Source organism: Microcebus murinus, chromosome 14 (assembly GCF_040939455.1).
Source record: "Microcebus murinus isolate Inina chromosome 14, M.murinus_Inina_mat1.0, whole genome shotgun sequence".
NCBI classification, from domain to species: Eukaryota; Metazoa; Chordata; class Mammalia; order Primates; family Cheirogaleidae; genus Microcebus; species Microcebus murinus.
In genome coordinates this window covers 72,949,500-72,970,620 of record NC_134117.1, presented here as the reverse complement: position 1 = coordinate 72,970,620, position 21,121 = coordinate 72,949,500, and the positions used below count along the sequence as shown (strand labels likewise).

Genomic DNA, 21,121 nt, shown 5'->3' with positions numbered 1-21,121 from the left:
TTAGTAGATAGGATTCACTAATCATCCCATTAGTGAATGTTCTAACTGTTAAGATGACAGTACTACCATTTGCTGCGTGCAGTGCTGCATGGAGTATGGACACAGTTTTCCACTGCTAGGTGGAGAGAAATTTTAAATGGCCTCACTCAAAACCAAAGCTCTCTAGCTACAGGAATAATGGATGTGACTTCCGCATCAAGGAAGGGGCCAGCAGGATATCATGAATGGCTTAAGACCACAGTGCACACAAATCATGGGTGCCCGGGGCTGCACGTGTCTACTTCACACATCCAAGGATGTATGTTTTCTAGTCACCATTTCCACCATTCACATAATTAACATTTTTATTAAACTTTTATTTAGCCTCATTGTAAGAATATAAGTGAGATCATAGATTTGATGTACGAAATTTTAAAATTCACACTAAAATACATTAGGAATAAAATGAATAACAACCCATTTTGCTACTAACTTTTGCTGAGTAGATAATCTTGTGCCAGCCATTGTGAAAAAATCTTTATTTTAAGAAAAAAATTTAGTTAACAAAAAATTTAACAAGTTTCACTTAGCAAAATACACCCAAAAGGAAATCACAGTACAAAGAAAGTTTTAAGTCAAGGCCTCACCAATTCCTACAGTATTAGTATTGTGTCTCAATTCTCAAAACTAACTCTTAAAAAGCTTAAACTTAACCTAAAAGATTTTAAATGAAAGTATAAACTAGAATGAACATGAGAAGTATTTCTTTTTGAATTAGGGAGCTAGCACCTTTGAGTTTTCCAAAAACGCACGTCTCCCCAGTGTGTTCACTGCGATGTGGTGGCAAAAGGTCCTTATATTCAACATACTGAAACTACTTAAACTGAGATAACATCACTCTGAAGTATACTACCAAAATGTTAATTCAGAAAGGCTGAAAATAGTTTTAGTTTACTCAATATCACATGCTAGAAGAAAAGTTTGCATAAAAAAACACTGAAGAGGTAATTTTTTTTAATCCAGATTTCACAAACTCATGGTGCAAAATGGGTCCCACAGCTTCCTCTAGTTATAACTGCTCTTCATTCATTGCTTGTTGGCTGCCTGTGAAAATTTGATTGAAAAATCTTCAACATTTCTACAAAACTAATCGTATCCACCCATGCTGTTCTGACCACTGTAGCTAGCCCCGTAGCAGCCGCTCACTGACTGACTTTCCAGACCGCTGTAAGTGGCCTGGGCTGCTGTTACCCCCATGCCTTGCATCACCTGGCTGCTATATGCCCCATTGCTGGCCCCCGTTGTCGAATTCAAGAAAAGTTCTATGTATCTGTGCTGCATGTTAGCCCTGTCTTTGGACATAGCCGCCACAGCCTCTTCGTGAGTGGCAAACTCCACGTCTGCTTCACCGGTCACTCTTCCATCTGGGCCAATCTCAATATGCACTCTCACAGGGTTCAGTGGAGAGAAGAAGTTGTAAATGTCATTCTCGGTTGCTTTGTAAGGAAGCCCTCTCATGTGGACGCAGTGCCCGGTGGTGCTCTGCACTGTGAACTCGCTGTCTCCGTATCTGTGGTCGTACATGCCTGAGAGACAGTAGCTGAGGTCTCTCCCAAACAGGTCGGTGGTGAAGCCGTAGCCATCGCTGAGGCCGCTGTACTCTTCGTAGCCGCCATAGCCTGCACTGTAGGCGCCGGGCCGCATCCTCTCCAGGCCCGCTTGCTTCACGATGCCAATGTATCTCCTAGCTGTGCCAGGGCGGTCATAGGGCCCCGGCCTCTGCACAGACATAAACTTCAGAGGGGGATCTGAGTAAGACCTGACTTCATCCTGACTGCTCTTGAACACTTCAATATATCTGTGCCCTATCCTCTCCTTGTGCTTCCCCAGGGCCTTCTCAGCTAACTCCTGTGAGGCAAACTGCACAAAAGCTTCCCCTGTAATCTTGCCCTCAGGGTCCACAGGCAATGTGATCCCATTTGGCACTATTTCCAACCCTGAGAAGAACTGGACAATTTCTTCCTTTGTGCATCCAAATGGGAGTCCTCGAAGACGGACGAAGCCATCGTTGGCGCTGTCAGCACTGTTGGGACCGCTGTGCTTCAACACCCAATCCATCTCGGTTCTGTGGGACTTGAACACCTCGATGTACCGGTGTCCCATGCTTTCCCTGTCTTTTTTCAGGGCCATTTTTACATCATCTTCTGATTCAAGTTCGACAAAAGCCTCACCACTCTGCCTGCCCTCTCTAGTATAGATGAAATGAACACCTGCGGTCCCATCACGAATTGTGCAGTCGGAGAGGAAGTTCTGCACGTCCTCAATAGAGCAGGACCAGGGCAGGCCACGGAGCTTGACCACAAAACCTTCACCTCCCTCAGGGCCTAGCATCATGGACACTTGGCAGGGCAGATGTCAGACAAGCTTGGGCACAGCTTTTTTTTGAGGCTGAAAAGAAAGCAAAACTACTTTACATAAATTTTCATTTTATATGCTTAATAAGAATATGCACTAAATATTATTTCCTCCATCTTATACATGAGGAAGGCAAGAATGAATGAAGACTCAATCTCAGGCCAGGTGCAGTGGCTCATGCCTGTATTCCTAGCACTCTGGGAGGCCAGGGCAGGAGGATCATCTGAGCTCAGGAGTTGGACACCAGACTGAGCAAGAGTGAGACCCCATCTCCACCAAATAGAAAAAATTAGCCGGGCATGGTGGCACATGCCTGTAGTCCCAGCTACTCAGGAGGCTGAGGCAGAAGGATCGCTTGAGCCCAGGAGTTTGAGGTTGCTGTGAGCTAATGCCACGGCACTCACTCTAGCCTGGGCAACAAAGCAAGACTCTGTCTCAAAAAAAAAGAGCAAATGGAGTATGTGCAAATTTAATGTTTCAATAAAGTGTCATTTCCCGTCGAGTGTAACAGACGTAGTAGCTATTAATACTAGTGGTCTTTTCAAGAAATGTGGTTTATCATGTAGAAAAAGATTAAAGAGCTCTTCAAAAAAAAATAAATCCCTGTATACCCACAATAAAAAACAGACAAAAAGCATGGATAGGTAAGAAATGGAAAAGCAAATTTGTCATCAATAGATGTTCAACCATAGTAGCATCAGTGAAAATCAAACTAATGACAATGAGTTACCATTTAAAGCCCATGATGTTGCTAATAATTTTAAAATTTGATGTAGCCACTGTAAGCAGTGGCATTTAAGTAGCAACAGACCCTAATTACCAGAATGTCCCTTGTATGCTTATTTTTAATACCAAAGAAGTGAAAAACATTGTGATGGCCCCCAGTAATCATAGTATAAACAGCACAAATGAAACAATGTACATATAACAACCTGAAAGCATCATGAAGACCTAACACTGAGTATTTAACTGATGAATCGTGATTAGGAATGCAATTACTTTGAAAAGCATACAGCCAAGGCAAAACCACCCTTGTTGATGAGTGGCATGGGGCAGGCTCTAGGGAGAAGAGGGGCGGGGGGGCCCACAGGCGTGGTGGCTCATGCCTGTAATCCTAGCACTCTGGGAGGCCAAAGCAGGAGGATTGCTTGAGGTCAGGAGTTCAGGACCAGCCTGAGCAAGAGCAAGACCCTGTCTCTACTATAAATAGAAAGAAATTAGCCATACAACTAAAAATTAGCTGGGCATGGTGGCACGCAGGGGGACTAACCTGTACCGCTAATGACCCTCCCCCCCACACAAATGTATTAATGCTGACTGTGCATGTAAGTTAAATAAACTTTTACTGTGCTTTAGTCTGAGAACACATATGGGTTTAGCTACCAAGTTACAAATTTTAAAATAAAAATGCTTTTTAGGATAACAGTGAAAGAAACAAACACAAGCACAATTATTATTATTTTTTTTTGAGACAGAGTGTCAGCTGCCAGGGCTAGAGTATTGTGGTGTCAGCCCAGCTCACAGCAACCTCAAACTCCTGGGCTCAAGCGATCCTCCTGCCTCAGCCTCCTAAGCAGCTGGGACTATAGGTACCCACCAACCACGCCTGGCTAATTTTTTCTATTTTTTTTCAGTAGAGAATGAGGTCTTGCTCTTGGCTCAGGCTGAGCTCAAGTAATCCTTGGCCTCGGCCTCCCAGAGTGCTAGGATTATAGGCGTGAGCCACCATGCCCAGCCATAAGCAGCTTTTTGTTCTCCACTCCCAAAAGGCTTCAGCCACCTCAGTGTAACATTGGGGAAAAAAAAAAAAAAAGTAGCAGCTTCTCCCTCCCTTGCCCATGGATAGATATTATACTACCAGTTCAGAATCTCCTTATCGCACCATTGCACCAGGGCAAGTTTTCATTGTGTCTCTTGGCTGATGGGTATAGGCTCCCAAGAGGGGAGGGAGAGGGGGCTCCTTCAGGTATTGACTGTCTTGTCTTTGACCCACACCTCCTCATGCTCTTCACTCCTGCAAGAATCTGGAGGCTTCACTAAAGTTCCATTCCCAGCCTTAGGTCCCATCATCCTTCAATGCTCGAGAGTATAATCCATAGCTCCCCACCATTTCCCCTAGATCCCTACCTCCCCTGATCTCAACAGCTGTCAGGAGCCTCCCTAGGCATTGCTGTCACCAGTGACTCCCAAAATTTAAGAGCGACATTGTGGAAGTCCTTCTCTGTAATCATATCCTCCTGCCTCTCCTACAACTGCCATCCTCCCTCAGCTTCCTTTCATACAGTCCTCCTACCCCCCAATTCTTTTCTTCCTGATCCAGCTTAGACCCCACATACCACTTCAGTCTTTCCCCACAGTATATAGAACTCATAGACATGTCTCCCTTTATTGTATCTGCCCAGGAAAACCAAAGCCCTGGAAGATTCCAAATATCTCTTTGTTCCATGGCTGGTCTGCACAGCTATACACAGCCAGGCAAAATGGTACCTCCAGACTAGAGTTTCTCAGCCTCAGCACTGCTGGCATTTTGGATCAGTTATTTGTTGTGCAGGGCAGGCCCATGCATTGTTTCTACCCACTAGATGCCAGTAGCACTTCCCACCTAAGTTGTGACAACCAAAAAGGTCTCTAGATGCCCCCACGGTCTAGAGCTCCCTTCAGTTAGCCCCTAGCTGTGTAGGGTGGCCTTATGTATTCCCATCTCCTCTTACTCTCAGTTCATCACCTTCCACTCCCAATAGGAATGGGGATCTTCTGAAGAGATTAGAATCTAAGAATTTATATTAATTAATTAATTTATTTATTTATTATTTTTTTTTTTTGAGACAGAGTCTCACTTTGTTGCCCAGGCTAAAGTGAGTGCCGTGGCGTCAGCCTGGCTCACAGCAACCTCAATCTCCGGGGCTCAGCGATCCTACTGCCTCAGCCTCCCGAGTAGCTGGGACTACAGGCATGCGCCACGATGCCCGACTAATTTTTTGTATATATATTTTTAGTTGGTCAATTAATTTATTTCTATTTTTGGTAGAGACAGGGTCTCGCTCAGGCTGGTTTCGAACTCCTGACCTTGAGCAATCCGCCCGCCTCGGCCTCCCAAAGTGCTAGGATTACAGGCATGAGCCACCACGCCCGGCCTCAATATTTATTATTTATATTCCTCAGAATCTAAGAATTTGTAAAGAGGGAGTGATCTCTCCTTACAGTTGAGATCATTATCAACAACTCTGTTCTGGGTCCCAACTTCACCCACCCTATGTAAATTCTTTCTTCTTTCCTCTCCATTGTGCACTGTCTCCTTGGCAACCAAATAAGCTCAGGTCCAACCAATCACATAACATATATCCTTCCCCATGCCAACTCTGCCTCCAGCTACCTGCCTTTTCTTCCAGTAAAATCTTGTCAAAGGGGCTCCACTGATGTCACCTCCAACCCCACCATCATAAGGGCATGATCCCACTTGTGCCAAAGATCTCCATGGGAAGAAGACCAAGTCTTTTCTTACCTTCATCTTTTTCCCACAGCAGGATTTAACCATTTCTTCCTGGAAACCACTCTCTTTCCCCTTCACTCCTATGATGCAACTCTGGTTAGGGATTCCTATTACTTCACTAGACATTCTTTCTCAGTCTGTAAGTCCTTCCTCAAACATTAACTGTAGGGATTCACTTGTCCCCATTCTCTTCTAGGTGGCCCTCCCTTCCCTGCCCCCTGGGTCTCCTGGAAGCCCAGACTTGGCATATACAACAGCACTTCCCAGCTACCCCTCCTTACCACAAATGATATTGGCATTTTCTCTTCAATTGTATTCCAATTGCTGCCTTACCTGCACCCAGAGGCTCTAGAAGGAAACTGAAGTAATCTTTGAACCACTTCTTCCAAGCCCTCAAACCCAAATCATCAACTTTCTTGGGCAATTCCATTCTCCATGGAACCTTGACCCCTAAAAATCCTATTATACCCTGGCCTTTTCAACAATAACAGTGTTGAATAGCTCTACAGAGTCCCTTACACACTCAATGACAGAGTATGAGCACAATAATTCTTTTGTTTGTAATGTGAATTATCAAACTGCCATTTTATTTTTGCATTTCTCTCATATTCCTCCCTGATTCCAAGTACCTATATATGGCCTACTCAAGGCTACCCTTATCCCATTTTAGAAGTTCCCCAAGCATTAATGGCTAGCATTTATTGCAATCCAACCCACAGCTCAAGTGTTCTTTTAAAACTTATGTTACTGTCCTGTTTCTAAATCCTCAGTGGTTTCCCACTGGCTTCAGAAAAAGGTCGACAGGGATAATGGGGTCCTCAGCCTGCAACACTCTCCTGCCTAGTTCACATCACTTCCTTTCTTTTTCTCCTGGAATGTGCCATGCTCTCTGCTCCCTCAGGGATGTGACGCACATGGTTGAGGCTCTCATTAATTCTCTCTCTAAATATACTCTGCCCAACCTTCTGTCTAGCTAAATCCTGCTAATCCTTAAGGTCTCAGAGCTCAAATAAACCGCCTTTTTAAAAATCTTCCCATTCTCCACAAATAAGTCCTGTAGCTCTATACTCCCATAGAACTCTTGCTGTGACTTAGATAAAAGGTATCTTCAAACCCGCCCTGGGAGCCTACCGGGGACAGACTGTGTGTGCCTGTTCTGGTGGCCACTGTGACAGCACTCTCAGCACAGGCCCAACCTAGCAGGCCTAAGATTAGCTGAGGATTAACTGCTGACCATGTGGGGTCAACACCTTCCTTGAGAATGCAGCAGCCTAGCTAGGCTGAAAGACATGCAAGAAGCATAAAAGAACATTGACATTTCATGTAAGAATTACTTTAAATGCCTGCCAATGACACCTTACACATTATATCCTTGTTTGTACAGTGGTGAGTAAAAATAATCAATCACACATTACAAATGTTTCAGGAAATGCTTCAGAAATAAAATTATTTCCTCTGAGGACAAGGTGATTCTTCTCTAAAACACATGTCTATGTTTAAAACATTTATTGTCTATTTAGCTTTCTCTTCCTTTTCTCAGAAGTCCTAAGACTTTTCATTGGCCAAAACTCAACTGAAGAGTCCCACACAAATTTATTTAAAGTTAGTGAAAAACAATTTTTTACTTCAAGAGCCTGTGAATACAACAAATCAAATATAAACACTGTAACTGAAATATGACTTTTCTTAAAATAGCTCACCTTAAAGAACAACCTTGAAGCCTTCAGTGGCTGACACTTCTGGTAGGTAACCAATTGTCCTAAAAAAAAGAGCAATATTGGAAGTGTAGCTTTGGAACCCCTGCAACTCAGCAGAGCAGCAGGCAGTCTCTGGGGCTGGGTGCTTTAAATTCTTCCAGGCCAAGGTGGCCATCCCGAAAGCCCTTTATAGCCCCAAGGTTGACACAATTACACCCTGACGGCACCTAGGAGGTTTATCTTTTCATAGGGTAATATAGAGCACAACAGAAGGGAAACACCCAACTGGTGAGTCTACAGAAAATGAAAAGTACAGAAGAGTAAAATGAGGAGGAGGGGCACCAACTCCAGCAGGGGCTGGGCACCAGCAACAATGCTTGCTAAGACCTCTGGTTGCCAGACCTAGTTTGACCAGCTTTATAAGAACCTCTCTGGGGGTAGCGTGGAGACACACTCAAAAGACTCCGAGTTACTGGGCAACTTCGTTGAAATATGCTTTTCAGTAGGAAAATCATATGCACTATCATCACCAACATTCATGTGATAAAGCTGTCCCCAAAGGACTAGGACATGGGCTGAAGACCATGGAATTCTTGTGAGAAAAACTAAGCTGCGTTCTTAGTTTTGGAAATATGAAATTTCGAAAAAGTCAGTTAATTTTGTCGAATCTGTTGTGTTAAAATAAAACTATATCTTCCTTACAATTGTCTGCGATTATTACATGATACTATTGGGAGGAGCTGTACACATGAAAGCATTATAGTTGTCAGGAAACCTATTCAGAAATAGTACAGTTTCAAATACTCTGGAACAGGTCTTCAAGAGGCTGTAACCACCCATAGTCCCCTCTGCCTTTCCCCCCAAGAGACAGTGCAACCCAGTCAAGGTCCACTTTCTGCCTTGTTAACTCCAGCTCCCAGCTCCTTCCAGGGTGATCTGAAGTTCATTCAACACCTGGGGCCTCTCTGGGGACACACATAAGTTGGCAGCCAGACCCACTTTACCCCGTTCAGAAAAGACCTCGTGAGCCTGTAGACCGTGGTACTGCATAGAGAAGGCTGACCATGGAACTGCTGGGAGGACTTTGCTCAACTCCCCATGGTGACTGGGTCGTGATGACTTCCAAGTTCTACATCTGTGGCTTCCAAACGTGCTGATGCCCGTGGACCACCCAGGGATTTCGTTAAAATACAGACTGTAAAACAGGTCACGGTGGGGACCCAAGAGTCTGCACTTCTAAAACCCCTGGGCAAAGTGCCCTTCAACCCCCCACCCCCCGCCCTGCACAGGTTAGACGGGATTTACACTTGCCTTCAGGCAGATCCAATCAAGATAAAAAGGGTGTGCCTAAGAGTACTAGCACTAGTCCTGTTTATTTGCAAAGTAAATAGGGCGGTTTAAGCACCACCCAGCACATTTTCTTTTGTTCAGGACTGAGGTGCCGGTCAAACCTAGACTTCACCTACTTTACATATCTGTGCACCAGGGAGGCCAGAGGAGGGCTTTCACTAGGAGCCCACCCCCGCCATCACTCAGAGCACCAATTTTAACCTCCAGACAGCAGGGAGCACACACAGTACCATTGTCCCGAATGCCTTAATTACTCAGATAGTTTGCTCCTAAAACCAAAGTCCACGGGAACCGCGCGGCCTCAGGACTATGCCGCGGACTGTTTTGTTCTAAGACTTACCCACAGAGGAAGCAGGACTGATTTCTATGAAGCAAGCAAGGCTTACAGCCCAAGGCCCCCAAATTCCACCCGAAGCTTAACAACGCAGAGGGCTCCGAGGAAAATCCAGGTGCATCTTCTGTTTGTTAACCTGAAAATAGAAATTCAAATGGCCAGGGACAAACGCTTTCTGCTAAGGTTGGAAACCCCAGGGACGCGGCTGTGCGTACTTTGGCGGGAAGCACCGCTGAGGTCGTGTGACAAGGTAACTGCGTTCCCGTGGCCTCCACCTGGCGACTCAACAGCCTCGGGACCGCCCGCCCCAGCAGGAAGGCTGTCCCCAGGCCGGCGCGGGCTCGGGCTGCAGCTTCCGGGCGAGGGGCGGAGCCAGCAGCAGGGAGGGCGGGGCGGCTCCGGGCCCGGGTGTGGGGGAGAGGAGTTACCCCAGGGGCCTCCAGGGACCAGAGGACAACGGGTAGGGTAGGTGTGACTTCCCGGGTCGGCAGGGGCTGGAGCTGTCACCCCCGGGAGCTCCCAGACGGGTGGGCAGGGTACGGGGAGGCGGGAACGAGGAGCGCCAGGACACGGGCGGGGAGGAGAGCGGAGCGCCCGGGCCCGCTCCCGGTCGAAGGGGCTGAGTTGCAGGGGCGGGCTGCCGGGGGCCTCCACAGCGGCTCACCAGGCTGGGGACGGGCAGTCGGGATCTAAGAAGCGTGGGTCCGGAGTCCGGGAAGCAGAGGCCGCGTGATCCGAGGCCAAGAGCCGGACGTGGGTCACGGGGTGCAGAGGAGGAAGTGCCCCGCCGGCCCGCCAAGAAGTCACCAATGGGAAACGCGTGCCTGCAGGTGTGGCCCGCGGCCCGCGCGGTCGGCCAGGCAGGAAGTGGGGGAAGGAGAGAAGAAAAGCAGGGAGAGAAGTAAGACAGTTCTCAGTGAGTTCTCCAGACAAGAGCCGAGGGAGGGAGGGAGGGAGGGAGGGAGGGAGGGAGCGAGCGAGCTGGGGAAAGTCCAGAGCACCAGCTAGGGAGGGAGGGGATGGGGGGACCGGGACGGGTAGTGCAGTGTGGAAGAGAAACCACCAGACTAAACGGAAGCTAGTACCTTCACTACCAACAATACCTTCTTTTGTACATTTGACCACGGACTCATGTAAACAGTTTGCATAACCAAAATAATTTAAAACACAATTCCTAAAATGTATACCTAGCAAGCAATTATATTTTAGGAACTTTTGAATCTTAACTCAAATGATATGGAGAACAATTATAAAACAATTGTAATGATGTGAGCAGTGAGTGACTGGATATTTTATATTAGGAATTACAAATTTTGCTATTATGCTACCGTAATCTTCTTTACAAGACCCTTTATAGAGGAAAAACTATCCAGTCCTTCCTCTGAATAGTTCCAAATAAAAGGACTGAGTGTCATTTACTGACACGTACATGGGAGTTCCATTTTAATATAGTCTACCTTTGTTATTTGAAATAGCCCACAGTAAAAATGCCACCAACACTACACTACCTCCTTGCTTATTTCTTACTATCAGAGAATGAAGACAATTCAGAGGATTCAAAAATCCAGTCATTCCAAGGAAAGTGAGAAAGAGACCAAAAACACATTTAAGAGAATAAAGGAAAATTAGCCAGAAAATTGGCTTGTTTTCAGAAAGAGTACCCAGTATGAAAATGGCCTTAACTGCTTCATAAGCATTAACTGTTTCTTAAAATCTTCCTCAGATAAATATTCTTGGTAATTTATGATTGGCATGCAAATATTACTAATTTTATTTGAATGCACTTGTTGCATTCAAGTAGTTTTATTTATGCCTTCTTCCATTAACTGGTTCATGACTCAGGCAAGGCAAGTGTTCATTATTGATCAAACATGACATGGGCGGTGAGGGAACAATGTGTACACAGGCCTGGAGCCAGAGGATCAAGTCGTGTCAATTTTGGAAGGAGGTGGCAGAGGAAGGTTCTTCCAACCCTTAAAGGCCTGGTTTGGTGTTTTGGATGCTATTCTAAGGCCAACGGGAAGCCACTTAATTGTTTCAAAATGGAATGTGGTGTGATTTAAGTTTTGCTTTTTAATAGAACATTACTAGATGCTATCTGGAAAACGAATAGTGGGAAGACACATAGGGACAAAATGGGAAGCAATGAACAAATCCAGGAAGACTGAATTGGGAATTGCATAATGTGAAAGGATTTGAGTGATGTGCAGTAGATAAAAATTTACCAAACGTGGAGAGATCCATTCATTCACCAAGAAATATACTGTGCACTTACGTAAGATGCAGACACTGTGCTAGGGGCTGGGCTTAGATAGTGGGAATGACAAGCATAGTTCCTGCCTTAGTGAGTCCACAGAACAGTAGACTAGGAAATCAACAAAGAAACGCACAAGCAAATTTATGACAAATTTTGGCATTAACAAAAAATAGAAAATGTGGATTAGTTCAGAGGGGGTTTTGAGGAAGAGACATTTAAACAGCCAGGAAGCATAAACGGGGTAGGCGGGAACTGAGTGTGACAGAATTCCATAAAGAACGGGAACTATTCCCCCCATGCCCATACATAGCTAAGGTTTAAAACAAGTAGAAGTTAGAAGCCCATATTATTCTTTGTTTCCTTTGTACATTACCTATGTATTCCCTCTGGACACTTGTTCAAATTCTTTCTTTCTTTTAATGCAGCTCTTTGCCAGGATATGTTTTGGTGTTGTTTGCTTTGTAGTAATATTTTATTTGTGGGGAATCCTTTTAAATCTTTATGTTCAATTTTTATTAAATTAAATTCACCAAATAGAACTTAGGATACAGTTTCTGCTGCTCATGCCTGTTCACATTAGGAGCATGGATGGGTCTTGAGGGGGAAAACTCCTTGTCATGGTACGGCATGTGAACTGAGCCCAGACCTGTGTGTCATTAGAAATTGGATTTAATGGCCTCAAAAGTCTATTCCAACCAGCAATTTTGTAACATCCCAAGTCAGTAGCTTTTAAACACTTCTAGAAGTCATGGGTTCACTTAAATATATGATGCAAGTCTGGACCAACTTCATTGGGAAAAAAAAAAAGGACCAACATAACAGTTGTATTTATTTAACTTTTCAGGGGCTCATGGATATGAAGTGTGAGAGTTCTGACCCAATTTGTACAACATGCCAAGCTCCATACACAGAGCTATCTTAAGAGCTACTAAGGTCCAAGAAGCTGCAGACAGACCTTTAACATTTTAAATGTTTATGCTATTACAAATTTTTATCGAACAAAGGGGATCTGTCATGACCTGCATGCAACAGGAAAGCTGTCTTCCATTACTTTCTAGCTATCAGGCCCTTTAGCTTACTTAACCAAGTTAATAGTTAAGCCTAAGTCTAGGGGAATAATAGTTTTCCTCAGTGTTAATTTCTCAAAAGCAGTGTTACTAAAAAGCAAAAATAGTATAATGTAATGTTAGGTAAATTTTACCTACGCTTGAAATGAACACATTTTTACCCAACATAGAACAGCTGTTCTTTGATATTCACTGTATTTTGCAAATTGACTCAAGTATCAAGATATCTCAGGTAAACAAAGGAAAACACAAAAATGTATATATTAGGTGAGGATTCTTTAAAATGTTCAAAGGAAGCACTATTAGACTTCTGTTCCTAAAGATAAAATCTGTTCTCAAGTGAGAGAAAATGTCATCATTTTAGATGAATTGGAGGCTCTCTCCCCATAGTAGAAAATAAGATCCATGAGTAGCTTAAGAAATAGAAATGGGTGTGTACAGATTCTGCTAAAGAAAAATACAATTATGGGAAGGTAAGACTCCAGGACCACCTCCTGTAACCCTGAGCAAGCAGCCCCTGAGTGATGCAGTCAAATTCATGAGCTGGGCAGAAAGGCTCATGGTGCCCACAGCCCCCTCAGAAAGGTGTCCCCATTAGGAGCCTAGGAGGGATGGGCCTCCATCGAAAACTGACACCTTGTCAAGTTCCATGTAGCCTGCCACAGGAGTTGAGACTGTGCTCTTTGTAGCTTAGGAGGCCATAGCATTCTGCCTCAGGGGAGTAGAGAACAGCTGGGAGAAGGAAAGGAACATGGCAATATACTAGAGAGGGTATCAGCACCCACAGAACACACACCTCACCCAGGCAGGAGGCGGGCTTTTTTTGAGACAGAGTCTCACTTTGTTGCTCAGGCTAGAGTGCCATAGCGTCAGCCTAGCTCACAGCAACCTCAAACTCCTAGGCTCAAGCGATCCTCCTGCCTCAGCCTCCCGAGTAGCTGGGACTACAGGCACGTGCCACCATGCCCGGCTAATTTTTTCTATATATATTAGTCAGTCAATTAATTTCTTTCTATTTATAGTAGAGAAAGGGTCTCACTCTTGCTCAGGCTGGTTTCGAACTCCTGAGCTCAACTCAAGCAATCCTCCTGCCTCAGCCTCCCAGAGTGCTGGGATTGCAGGCGTGAGCCACCACACCCAGCCTCAGGCAGGTTAAGCCACCAGAACTGCAGGACAAAAACCATAATTATTTTCACAAAGACAAAAATATAACGAGCACTTTTAGATATTCCATTATAGAATAAAAACCTTTCTGGTACTAAAAATTACTGAGTTTTGATTTATCAGTTAACAAATGGAAGAAATGTCTCAAAAAAAAAGGAAAAGGAAAAGAAATAATGGGTCGGGTGGGATGATCACTCAAGGTCAGGAGTTCAAAACCAGCCTGAGCAAGAGTGACACCCCGTCTCTACTAAAAATAGAAAGAAATTAATTGGCCAACTAACAATATATAGAAAAAATTAGCCGGGCATGGTGGCACATGCCTGTAGTCCCAGCTGCTCTGAAGACTAAGGCAGGAGGCTAGCTTGTGCCCACCAGGAGTCTGAGGTTGCTGTGAGCTAGGCTGATGCCACGGCACTCTAGCCAGTGCAACAGAGCGAGACTCTGTCTCAAAAAGAAAAAAGAAATAATAGGGGGAAGACATACTTTTTCCAATGCAGTTTTCTTTATATTCTAAACTTAAGAGTTTTATTAGGCTGGGCACGGTGGCTCATGCCTTAAAAAAAAAAAAAAAAAAAAAAAAGACACAATGCAGGCATATTAATAAAAGTCTTTTTTTTTTTTTCTTTTTCCAGAGTCTCACTTTGTTGCCCAGGCTAGAGTGAGTGCTGTGGCATCAGCCTAGCTCACAGCAACCTCAAACTCCTGGACTTAAGCAATCTTGCTGCCTCAGCCTCCCAAGTAGCTGGGACTACAGGCATGCGCCACCATGCCCGGCTAATTTTTTCTATGTATATATTAGTTGTCCAGCTAATTTCTTTCTATTTTTAGTAGAGACAGGGTCTCGCTCTTGCTCAGGCTGGTTTCAAACTCCTGACCTTGAGTGATCTTGCCAGCCTTGGCCTCCCAGAGTGCTAGGATGAGCCACCGCGCTGGGCCTGCATTGTATCTTTTAAAAATGTCCTAATGGAAACTACAGAATTGAGGTTAAGCCAGGAATATTCCCTTCCATTTTTTATCTCTTCTCTTGCCTCAATCTGTGTCTTTTTTCTCCTCCTGGAATTCCTATTATTCACATGTTATTTCTCCTGTCTCAGAAGGAACCAACCCTGTCAACATCTTGATATTAAGACTTCTAGCCTCCAGAACTTTGAGAAAATAAATTTGCTGTTTAAGCCACCAGTCTATGGTACTTTCTTTGGTAGCCCTATCAAACTAATACACCCAGATACCAAAATCAGACAAAGACATCACAAGAAAACTACAGACTTATGAATATATACAGGCAAAATTCCCCCCAAAATACCAGACCAAATCTGGCAACACATAAAAAGGATCATACACCATGAACAAGTGGGATGTATCCCAGGAATGGAAGGGTGTTTCAACATAAGATTGTTACGGAAGTAGATAGTGGAGGTAGTCCCACAACTCTGTGGAAATACTAAAAACTTCTGAATTATATATACTTTTAGAAGATTAATTATATGGCATGTAGCACCAATTTAAAAATTGAAAACATAATATTTGGCATTCATATCATAATTCTATTGGACAGCATTATTCTAACCAAATATCAGAGCTGAAAAGGGCCCTCAATTAGAAGATTAAGAAGAATGGAGATGTCAATGATAGCTCTCATGTATAGATACAATTAGACTTATAAGGAGACATAGTGTGATAAGGAATGTGTAATACATTTTTCAACTTTACCACGGTGCGAGTAGGAACCTAAGTACCTATAAAACCACTCTGTTTTTCACTTTGGTACACTATTCAGTAAATCACATGAGCTATCCAACGCTTTCTTGTAAAACAGGCATTGTGTTAGATGATCTTGCCTGACATTGTAGGTTAATGTAAGTGTTCTAAGCATGTTTAAGGCTAAGTGTATTAAGTGCATTTTCAACTTATTATGGGAACAAACCCCATCACAAGTAGAGGAGCATCTGTATATACACTAGGTGAAGAGTTCTGTAAAAGCGCATACTGTCAAGAGAAACCTAACAGGAGATGAGTTTTTAATCCCAGTCTGTCACTCCTTTCCTTAATGATTACTGCTTTTTGTGTCATGTTTAAGAGATCTGTTTCCTAGCCCAAGGACCTATGGTTATTTTCTTAAGGTATAAAGCTCTGTTTTGATTTGTATTTTTACATGTAATCTACAATCAACCTGGAATTGATTTTCTATTTCCAAAAAAGTTTTAAAATTAGTTTATTAAGGATCACTGGCTAACTTCAATCATAAAACTCAGATTCAAAAATCATAACCAAAGTATTAGCAAACCAAATCCAGCAATACACAAAGAAATAACATGACCAAGTTAGGTTTATTTCAGGAATGCAAATGTAGTTGATCATTTCAAAGTCAATTACTGCAATTTCTCATATTTTTTTTTTTTTTTTGAGACAGAGTCTCGCTTGTTGACCAGGCTAGAGTGAGTGCCGTGGCGTCAGCCTAGCTCACAGCAACCTCAAACTCCTGGGCTCAAGCAATCCTTCTGCCTCAGCCTCCCGAGTAGCTGGGACTACAGGCATGCGCCACCATGCCCAGCTAATTATATATATATATATTAGTTGGCCAATTAATTTCCTTCTATTTATAGTAGAGATGGGGGTCTCACTCTTGCTCAGGCTGGTTTCGAACTCCTGACCTCGAGCGATCCACCCGCCTCAGCCTCCCAGAGTGCTAGGATTACAGGCGTGAGCCACCGCGCCCGGCTAATTTCTCATATTGATATGTCAATGGGTACAAAGTATGAGGAAAGATAAATTTTTTAATGTTTTATGAGAAATGCTAAGCTAAAGTTGTGTCAAGAACTGGAACCAGTCTGAATGGCTTTCACTGGCGAAAAACTGGATAATCTGAGCAAAGAGAGTAAAAGATGCTGTAGATTAAAATACATCCTACATGTTAAATAAAATCTATGACTTCATAATGAAACTAGAAAAAATATTATTGGCTACCTTTGGCACATGATAGGGATCCAATTCACCATGCTGGATATTGGTAAACATAAAAAGGAATCAAAAACTTGACCTGCCTTTAACATATAAAGTACATCATAGAGTTATCAAATGATTAAGAAAATATAAAAATACTCTTGCTAATAAATGAGAAGGAATGTATAATTAGAATTATCACTAATTTGGAAACTACTAAAAAAATGATGATCTAGGTAATGATCATCAATAGCTGCTAACATCACAAAAGAGATAACACCAACAAATATGTGCACACAGCACCTTAAGAATGAAGTATTCTTTCCAAAAACTCTCACTGGAATCAGAACTACCTCTAGAGGTAACTACCATTTTATAGGAAATATAAAGAACAGAGACTCAAACACCACCATTGAGAATGCAACCAGAAAAACCCAGAGTGTAGGGAAGGAACTATACACTTGACATTACAAATACACTGTAAGGAAGGATCCTTTAAGGGGATCCTGCCAGCACGGTGGCTCATGCCGGTAATCCTAGCACTCTGGGAGGCTGAGGCTGGTGGATCGCTCAAGGTCAGGAGTTCAAAACCAGCCTGAGCAAGAGTGAGACCCCTGTCTCTACTATAAATAGAAAGAAATTAATTGGCCAACTAAAAAAATATATAGAAAAAAATTAGCCGGGCAAGGTGGCACATGCCGGTAGTCCCAGCTACTCGGGAGGCTGAGGCAGGAGGATCGCTTGAGCCCAGGACTTTGAGGTTGCTGTGAGCTAGGCTGATGTCAGGGCACTCACTCTAGTCTGGGCAAAGTGAGACTCTCAAAAAAAAAAGAAAGAAAGAAAGAAAGAAAGGGGATCCATTAGATCACCCCTAATACAACAGCCACTCACCACGACTGAAAGGTAGCTATTACAAATTGAGACATGCTGGTAAGTGTAAAATTCACACTGGATTTTGATGGCTTCATATGAAAATGTTAATTTAAAAATTATATGTAAAATACTATTGTAGATATACATTAGGTTAAATTATTGAAGTGAACCACATCCATTTCTTTTTACTACTAGAGAATTTAAAATTACAGATGTGGCTTGCATTATATTTCTATCAGACAGTGCTATTCTGAATTAAAAAACAACAAGAAATATCTATCAAATTAAAGTATGACCTTGTTTGGATCCTGATTTAAATTAACCAGCTGCATAAAAATATTTACTACACAATCAGGGACATGTGAACCCTGAACCACTTAGATCATCAAGGAATTATTTTAGGTGTGATAATGGTATTGTGGTATTGTTTTAAGAGTGTCCTTAGAAACACAGAAGTAAATATTTATGAATAAAAATCTTATGGGTCTAGGGTTTCCTGTAAAATAAGCCAGAGTGGTCTTGGCTGAGCTCAGTTCTTCCTCTGCCCACCCGTTGTCCTCCACAAGAATACTGGCTCGGGGCAACCGGTTGTGGGCAGGAGCTCTAGCAGGAGGGCATCCCTGTCTACTTAGTCCTAACTGTATGCCTGGGCAAGTGACTTCCCCCAGCCTCCATTTTCTGAGCCGTACCATGCATATAATACAGCAACCCCATTTAGAGTAGTCATGAGCAAGTGATTTAAAGATGGGGTAAAACACCTACCTCTGTGCCTGGACCCAGTAAAGGTCAATTAATGTGGTTCACTTAATAGCCAGAGAACCAGAGCTCAGGTGGGGGAGAGAGGATAGGTGGGAAGTCACTTCCAGGGAAAGGGATTCGCCCATTACTGCTTGTCCACACCACCCACCCCACTGGGTTCTCATCTGTCTCCAGGATCTTCCAAGATTTGGCCACATGGGAGAACTCTTCTCCTATTTACCCAATGTTTTGCCTTAAATTAATTTGAGTTTTTACTTGAATATTTAATGTTTAAAAGGAAGCTTTATAACAATACCCTTTAACTGAAACTAGAGTCATTTGCCATTAAAAAAACCAAAAAAGTAAATACTGAAAAAAGAATGTTAAGTTAGAAAAAGGATCATAATATGTAAATCATAAATCTTTACAGAAATGCTTACAAGAACATAAGATCTTAAAGACAAAAGACGGACTTGCTTAACATCAGTAATAAAGCAATCTCTCAATATTCATTAAAAGTAGAAAGTTTACTTACTTATTTTAAAATGAAGAAACCTTGTATAGAAATTAGATAAATGGAAAATAGAAACCTTGCCCTGAAAACATCACTTTTCAATGACAGATCTTAATGTATTTTTTGTCTAATCGGAGAACCCTAGGAATGTTCATTCTTACCAGAAGTCCAGAAACAAATACGTAGTTAACTTTTAAAAATATAACTGAAGTAATACGAAGAATTATATTTAGATCAGTACTGCTAGGATAACTTTTTGAATCCAAAAGATTATTTGCTGCGTTCGGAACTTTCCCGGCTCCACGGGCTCCGGCCGCCCGAGGCCGCCCGGGCCTCCGCGCTCCGCCCCCACCCCGCCCAGGCGGTTCCGGGAAGCCGCCGCCACCGCGCCGGCCCTGCGCGCGGCCTCGCCAGGCAGCGGGCCCACAGTCGCAGGCAGGAGGCCGGCGCCCCACGAGTAGTTTCGAAAACTAGGAGGCGGCTCATTCGTTCGTCCTCCGGCTGACGCGGGAAGGAAAAGCCGCGGAGGGGCGCCCCGCGAGGCAGGCCGGGTCGGCTCTCCGCCCTCCCTGGGGACAGACACCGCGGGAGCGCGCGCCGCGCAGGCCAGGGCCGCGGCCACAAGTTCCCCAGGAGCAGTGAGGAATCAGCAGGATACACTCAAAGATACAAAGAAGTAACGCTCAAGGAAAGAGAAACGGCCGATTAAGCTAACGAGGCAAGGATTTTCACCCCAAACGCCGACACGATACCTCTAAAACAGCAGACGACGCAGAGGCCGCGGCTCCCAGCACACGCGCCGCCGCCGAGGAGGAAGAAAGGGCCCAGGCCGGCGAGCGGGCTCCGGCGGCGGGGCGTGGGAGGAGGGCGGAGCCAGCTTCCCACAAGACAGTCTTGTGCAACTCCGGCGCCCTCGGCCACGTGAGCGCGCAGCTTTCGTTTCCGAAGAGCCCTCCGGCGGCCGCCGGCGCCCCACGCGGAGTACCGGCTGCCGCTCGCCGCCCTTCACCCCTCCTCGCCGCCAGCCAGGCCCTGCCCGCTGGGGCCGCCAGCCCCGCCCAGGCCTCAGCCGCAGCACCCACCCCGGGGGACCAGGCCCCGGGCGGCTCCCGAGCTCACACACTGCCTCCCGAAACCAGCGGGCCCCAGCGCCGTCCCGGGTGTGCGCGGTGCCTGCGCTCGGATCCGCCTCCCGATCCCTAATCCCAGGCCACAGTCCCCACCCGTTAGGCCCAATCCCCAGTTGGTCCCGGGTGGAAGGCCCTTGACTTCGGATCCCGCACCTCAGCCTCCCAGTCTCCAGCCCCGGTAGGTCTAGTCCCCGCCCCGTCCCGGGTGCGCGGCCCTCGACCTCGGATCCCGCCTCCCAGATCCCAAACCTCAGCCCCGCGGTTGCAGCCCCAGTAGGTCTAGTCCCCACTCGGTCCCGGGGGTGCGGCCCTCCACTTCGGACCCACCGCCCGCCCGCTCCGGCCGCCCCTCACCTCGGACTCGGAGTCTCCCCGTTTCCGCTCTCACATACGGCTCCTCCGTCGTCCCTCGCAGCACCTAGAGGAGAGTGGAACGCGGGGCACTTGGCAGTTGTAGTAGAGGCAGTTGAGGCTTGTTTACCATCACCATGGAAACGCCCGGCAGCGCGCTCTGGGCGGGGCTTCTCCGGCGCGGCGTGAGGAGCGCGGCGGGCCAGAGACCTCAGCTACCGCCCGTCGAGCGCACGCTGCGCGTCGGAAGCCCTCCTGCTCCCGGCGTGCTCAGCCCTGGCTCGGCCCTACGCCCCAGGCACCCACTTACGGCAGCCCCAGGAGCCTGCGTACCCACCCCGCTGCTACCTGACGGCGTGACCGCGTGGGGTGCCCCCCCGAACCCCACCTTCTTCAGAAGACGCGGCACAGTCCTGCTTCCACGACGGAGCCGGAAAGACGTAAGGACCACGGCAGGGCGGGACCCCAGCGGCTGGCATCCGGGGGCGGAGCTACGACAGCGCCATTGTGACACGCCGGAGCGGAGCCGTCGATTGGCCAGTTGGGGCCGGCGCGGGCGGTGCGGGGAGGGTCAGGTCCCGCTGGCGGTACGAGTCCCTGGCGGGCACTGATTGGGTGAGCTTGGCTGAACGCGGAAGCGTCCCAAAGACGCCTAGTTTGAAGACCAGCTTGAGATAAGAAAATGTCCTCCCTGCGCGGGAAGAAAGGAGCTCAAGAAATCCAGAGACAGTCTAAGGCATCTCGGAGGGATTGGGTTTAGAAGGGATTTCTCAGGTGGAAGCAGATCATGGGATAATCCGGTGGGGTGAGAACGCCCCAAAC

At 45.5% G+C, this 21,121-nt stretch overlaps 1 protein-coding gene across 5 annotated transcripts; it reads right to left on the bottom strand.

Annotated features, from left to right (window-relative positions):
* Positions 1 to 500: 500 nt before the first annotated feature.
* HNRNPF (heterogeneous nuclear ribonucleoprotein F) lies at positions 501 to 20,774 on the bottom strand. 5 transcript variants are annotated; one of them, XM_012778924.3, is made up of 6 exons: positions 20,688 to 20,774; positions 20,303 to 20,366; positions 9,930 to 10,089; positions 9,272 to 9,401; positions 7,585 to 7,643; positions 501 to 2,427 (listed from the first exon to the last, which is right to left on the bottom strand). In XM_012778924.3, exon 6 carries the CDS (start codon positions 2,371 to 2,373, stop codon positions 1,126 to 1,128), a length of 1,248 nt encoding a protein of 415 aa, XP_012634378.1. In that variant the 5' UTR covers positions 2,374 to 2,427; positions 7,585 to 7,643; positions 9,272 to 9,401; positions 9,930 to 10,089; positions 20,303 to 20,366; positions 20,688 to 20,774; the 3' UTR covers positions 501 to 1,125. The 5 variants fall into 5 exon arrangements, with proteins under 5 accessions (XP_012634378.1, XP_012634379.1, XP_012634380.1 ...); XM_012778925.3 differs by lacking the exon at positions 9,930 to 10,089; XM_012778926.2 differs by lacking the exons at positions 20,303 to 20,366; positions 20,688 to 20,774 and adding an exon at positions 19,571 to 19,720.
* Positions 20,775 to 21,121: the final 347 nt, after the last annotated feature.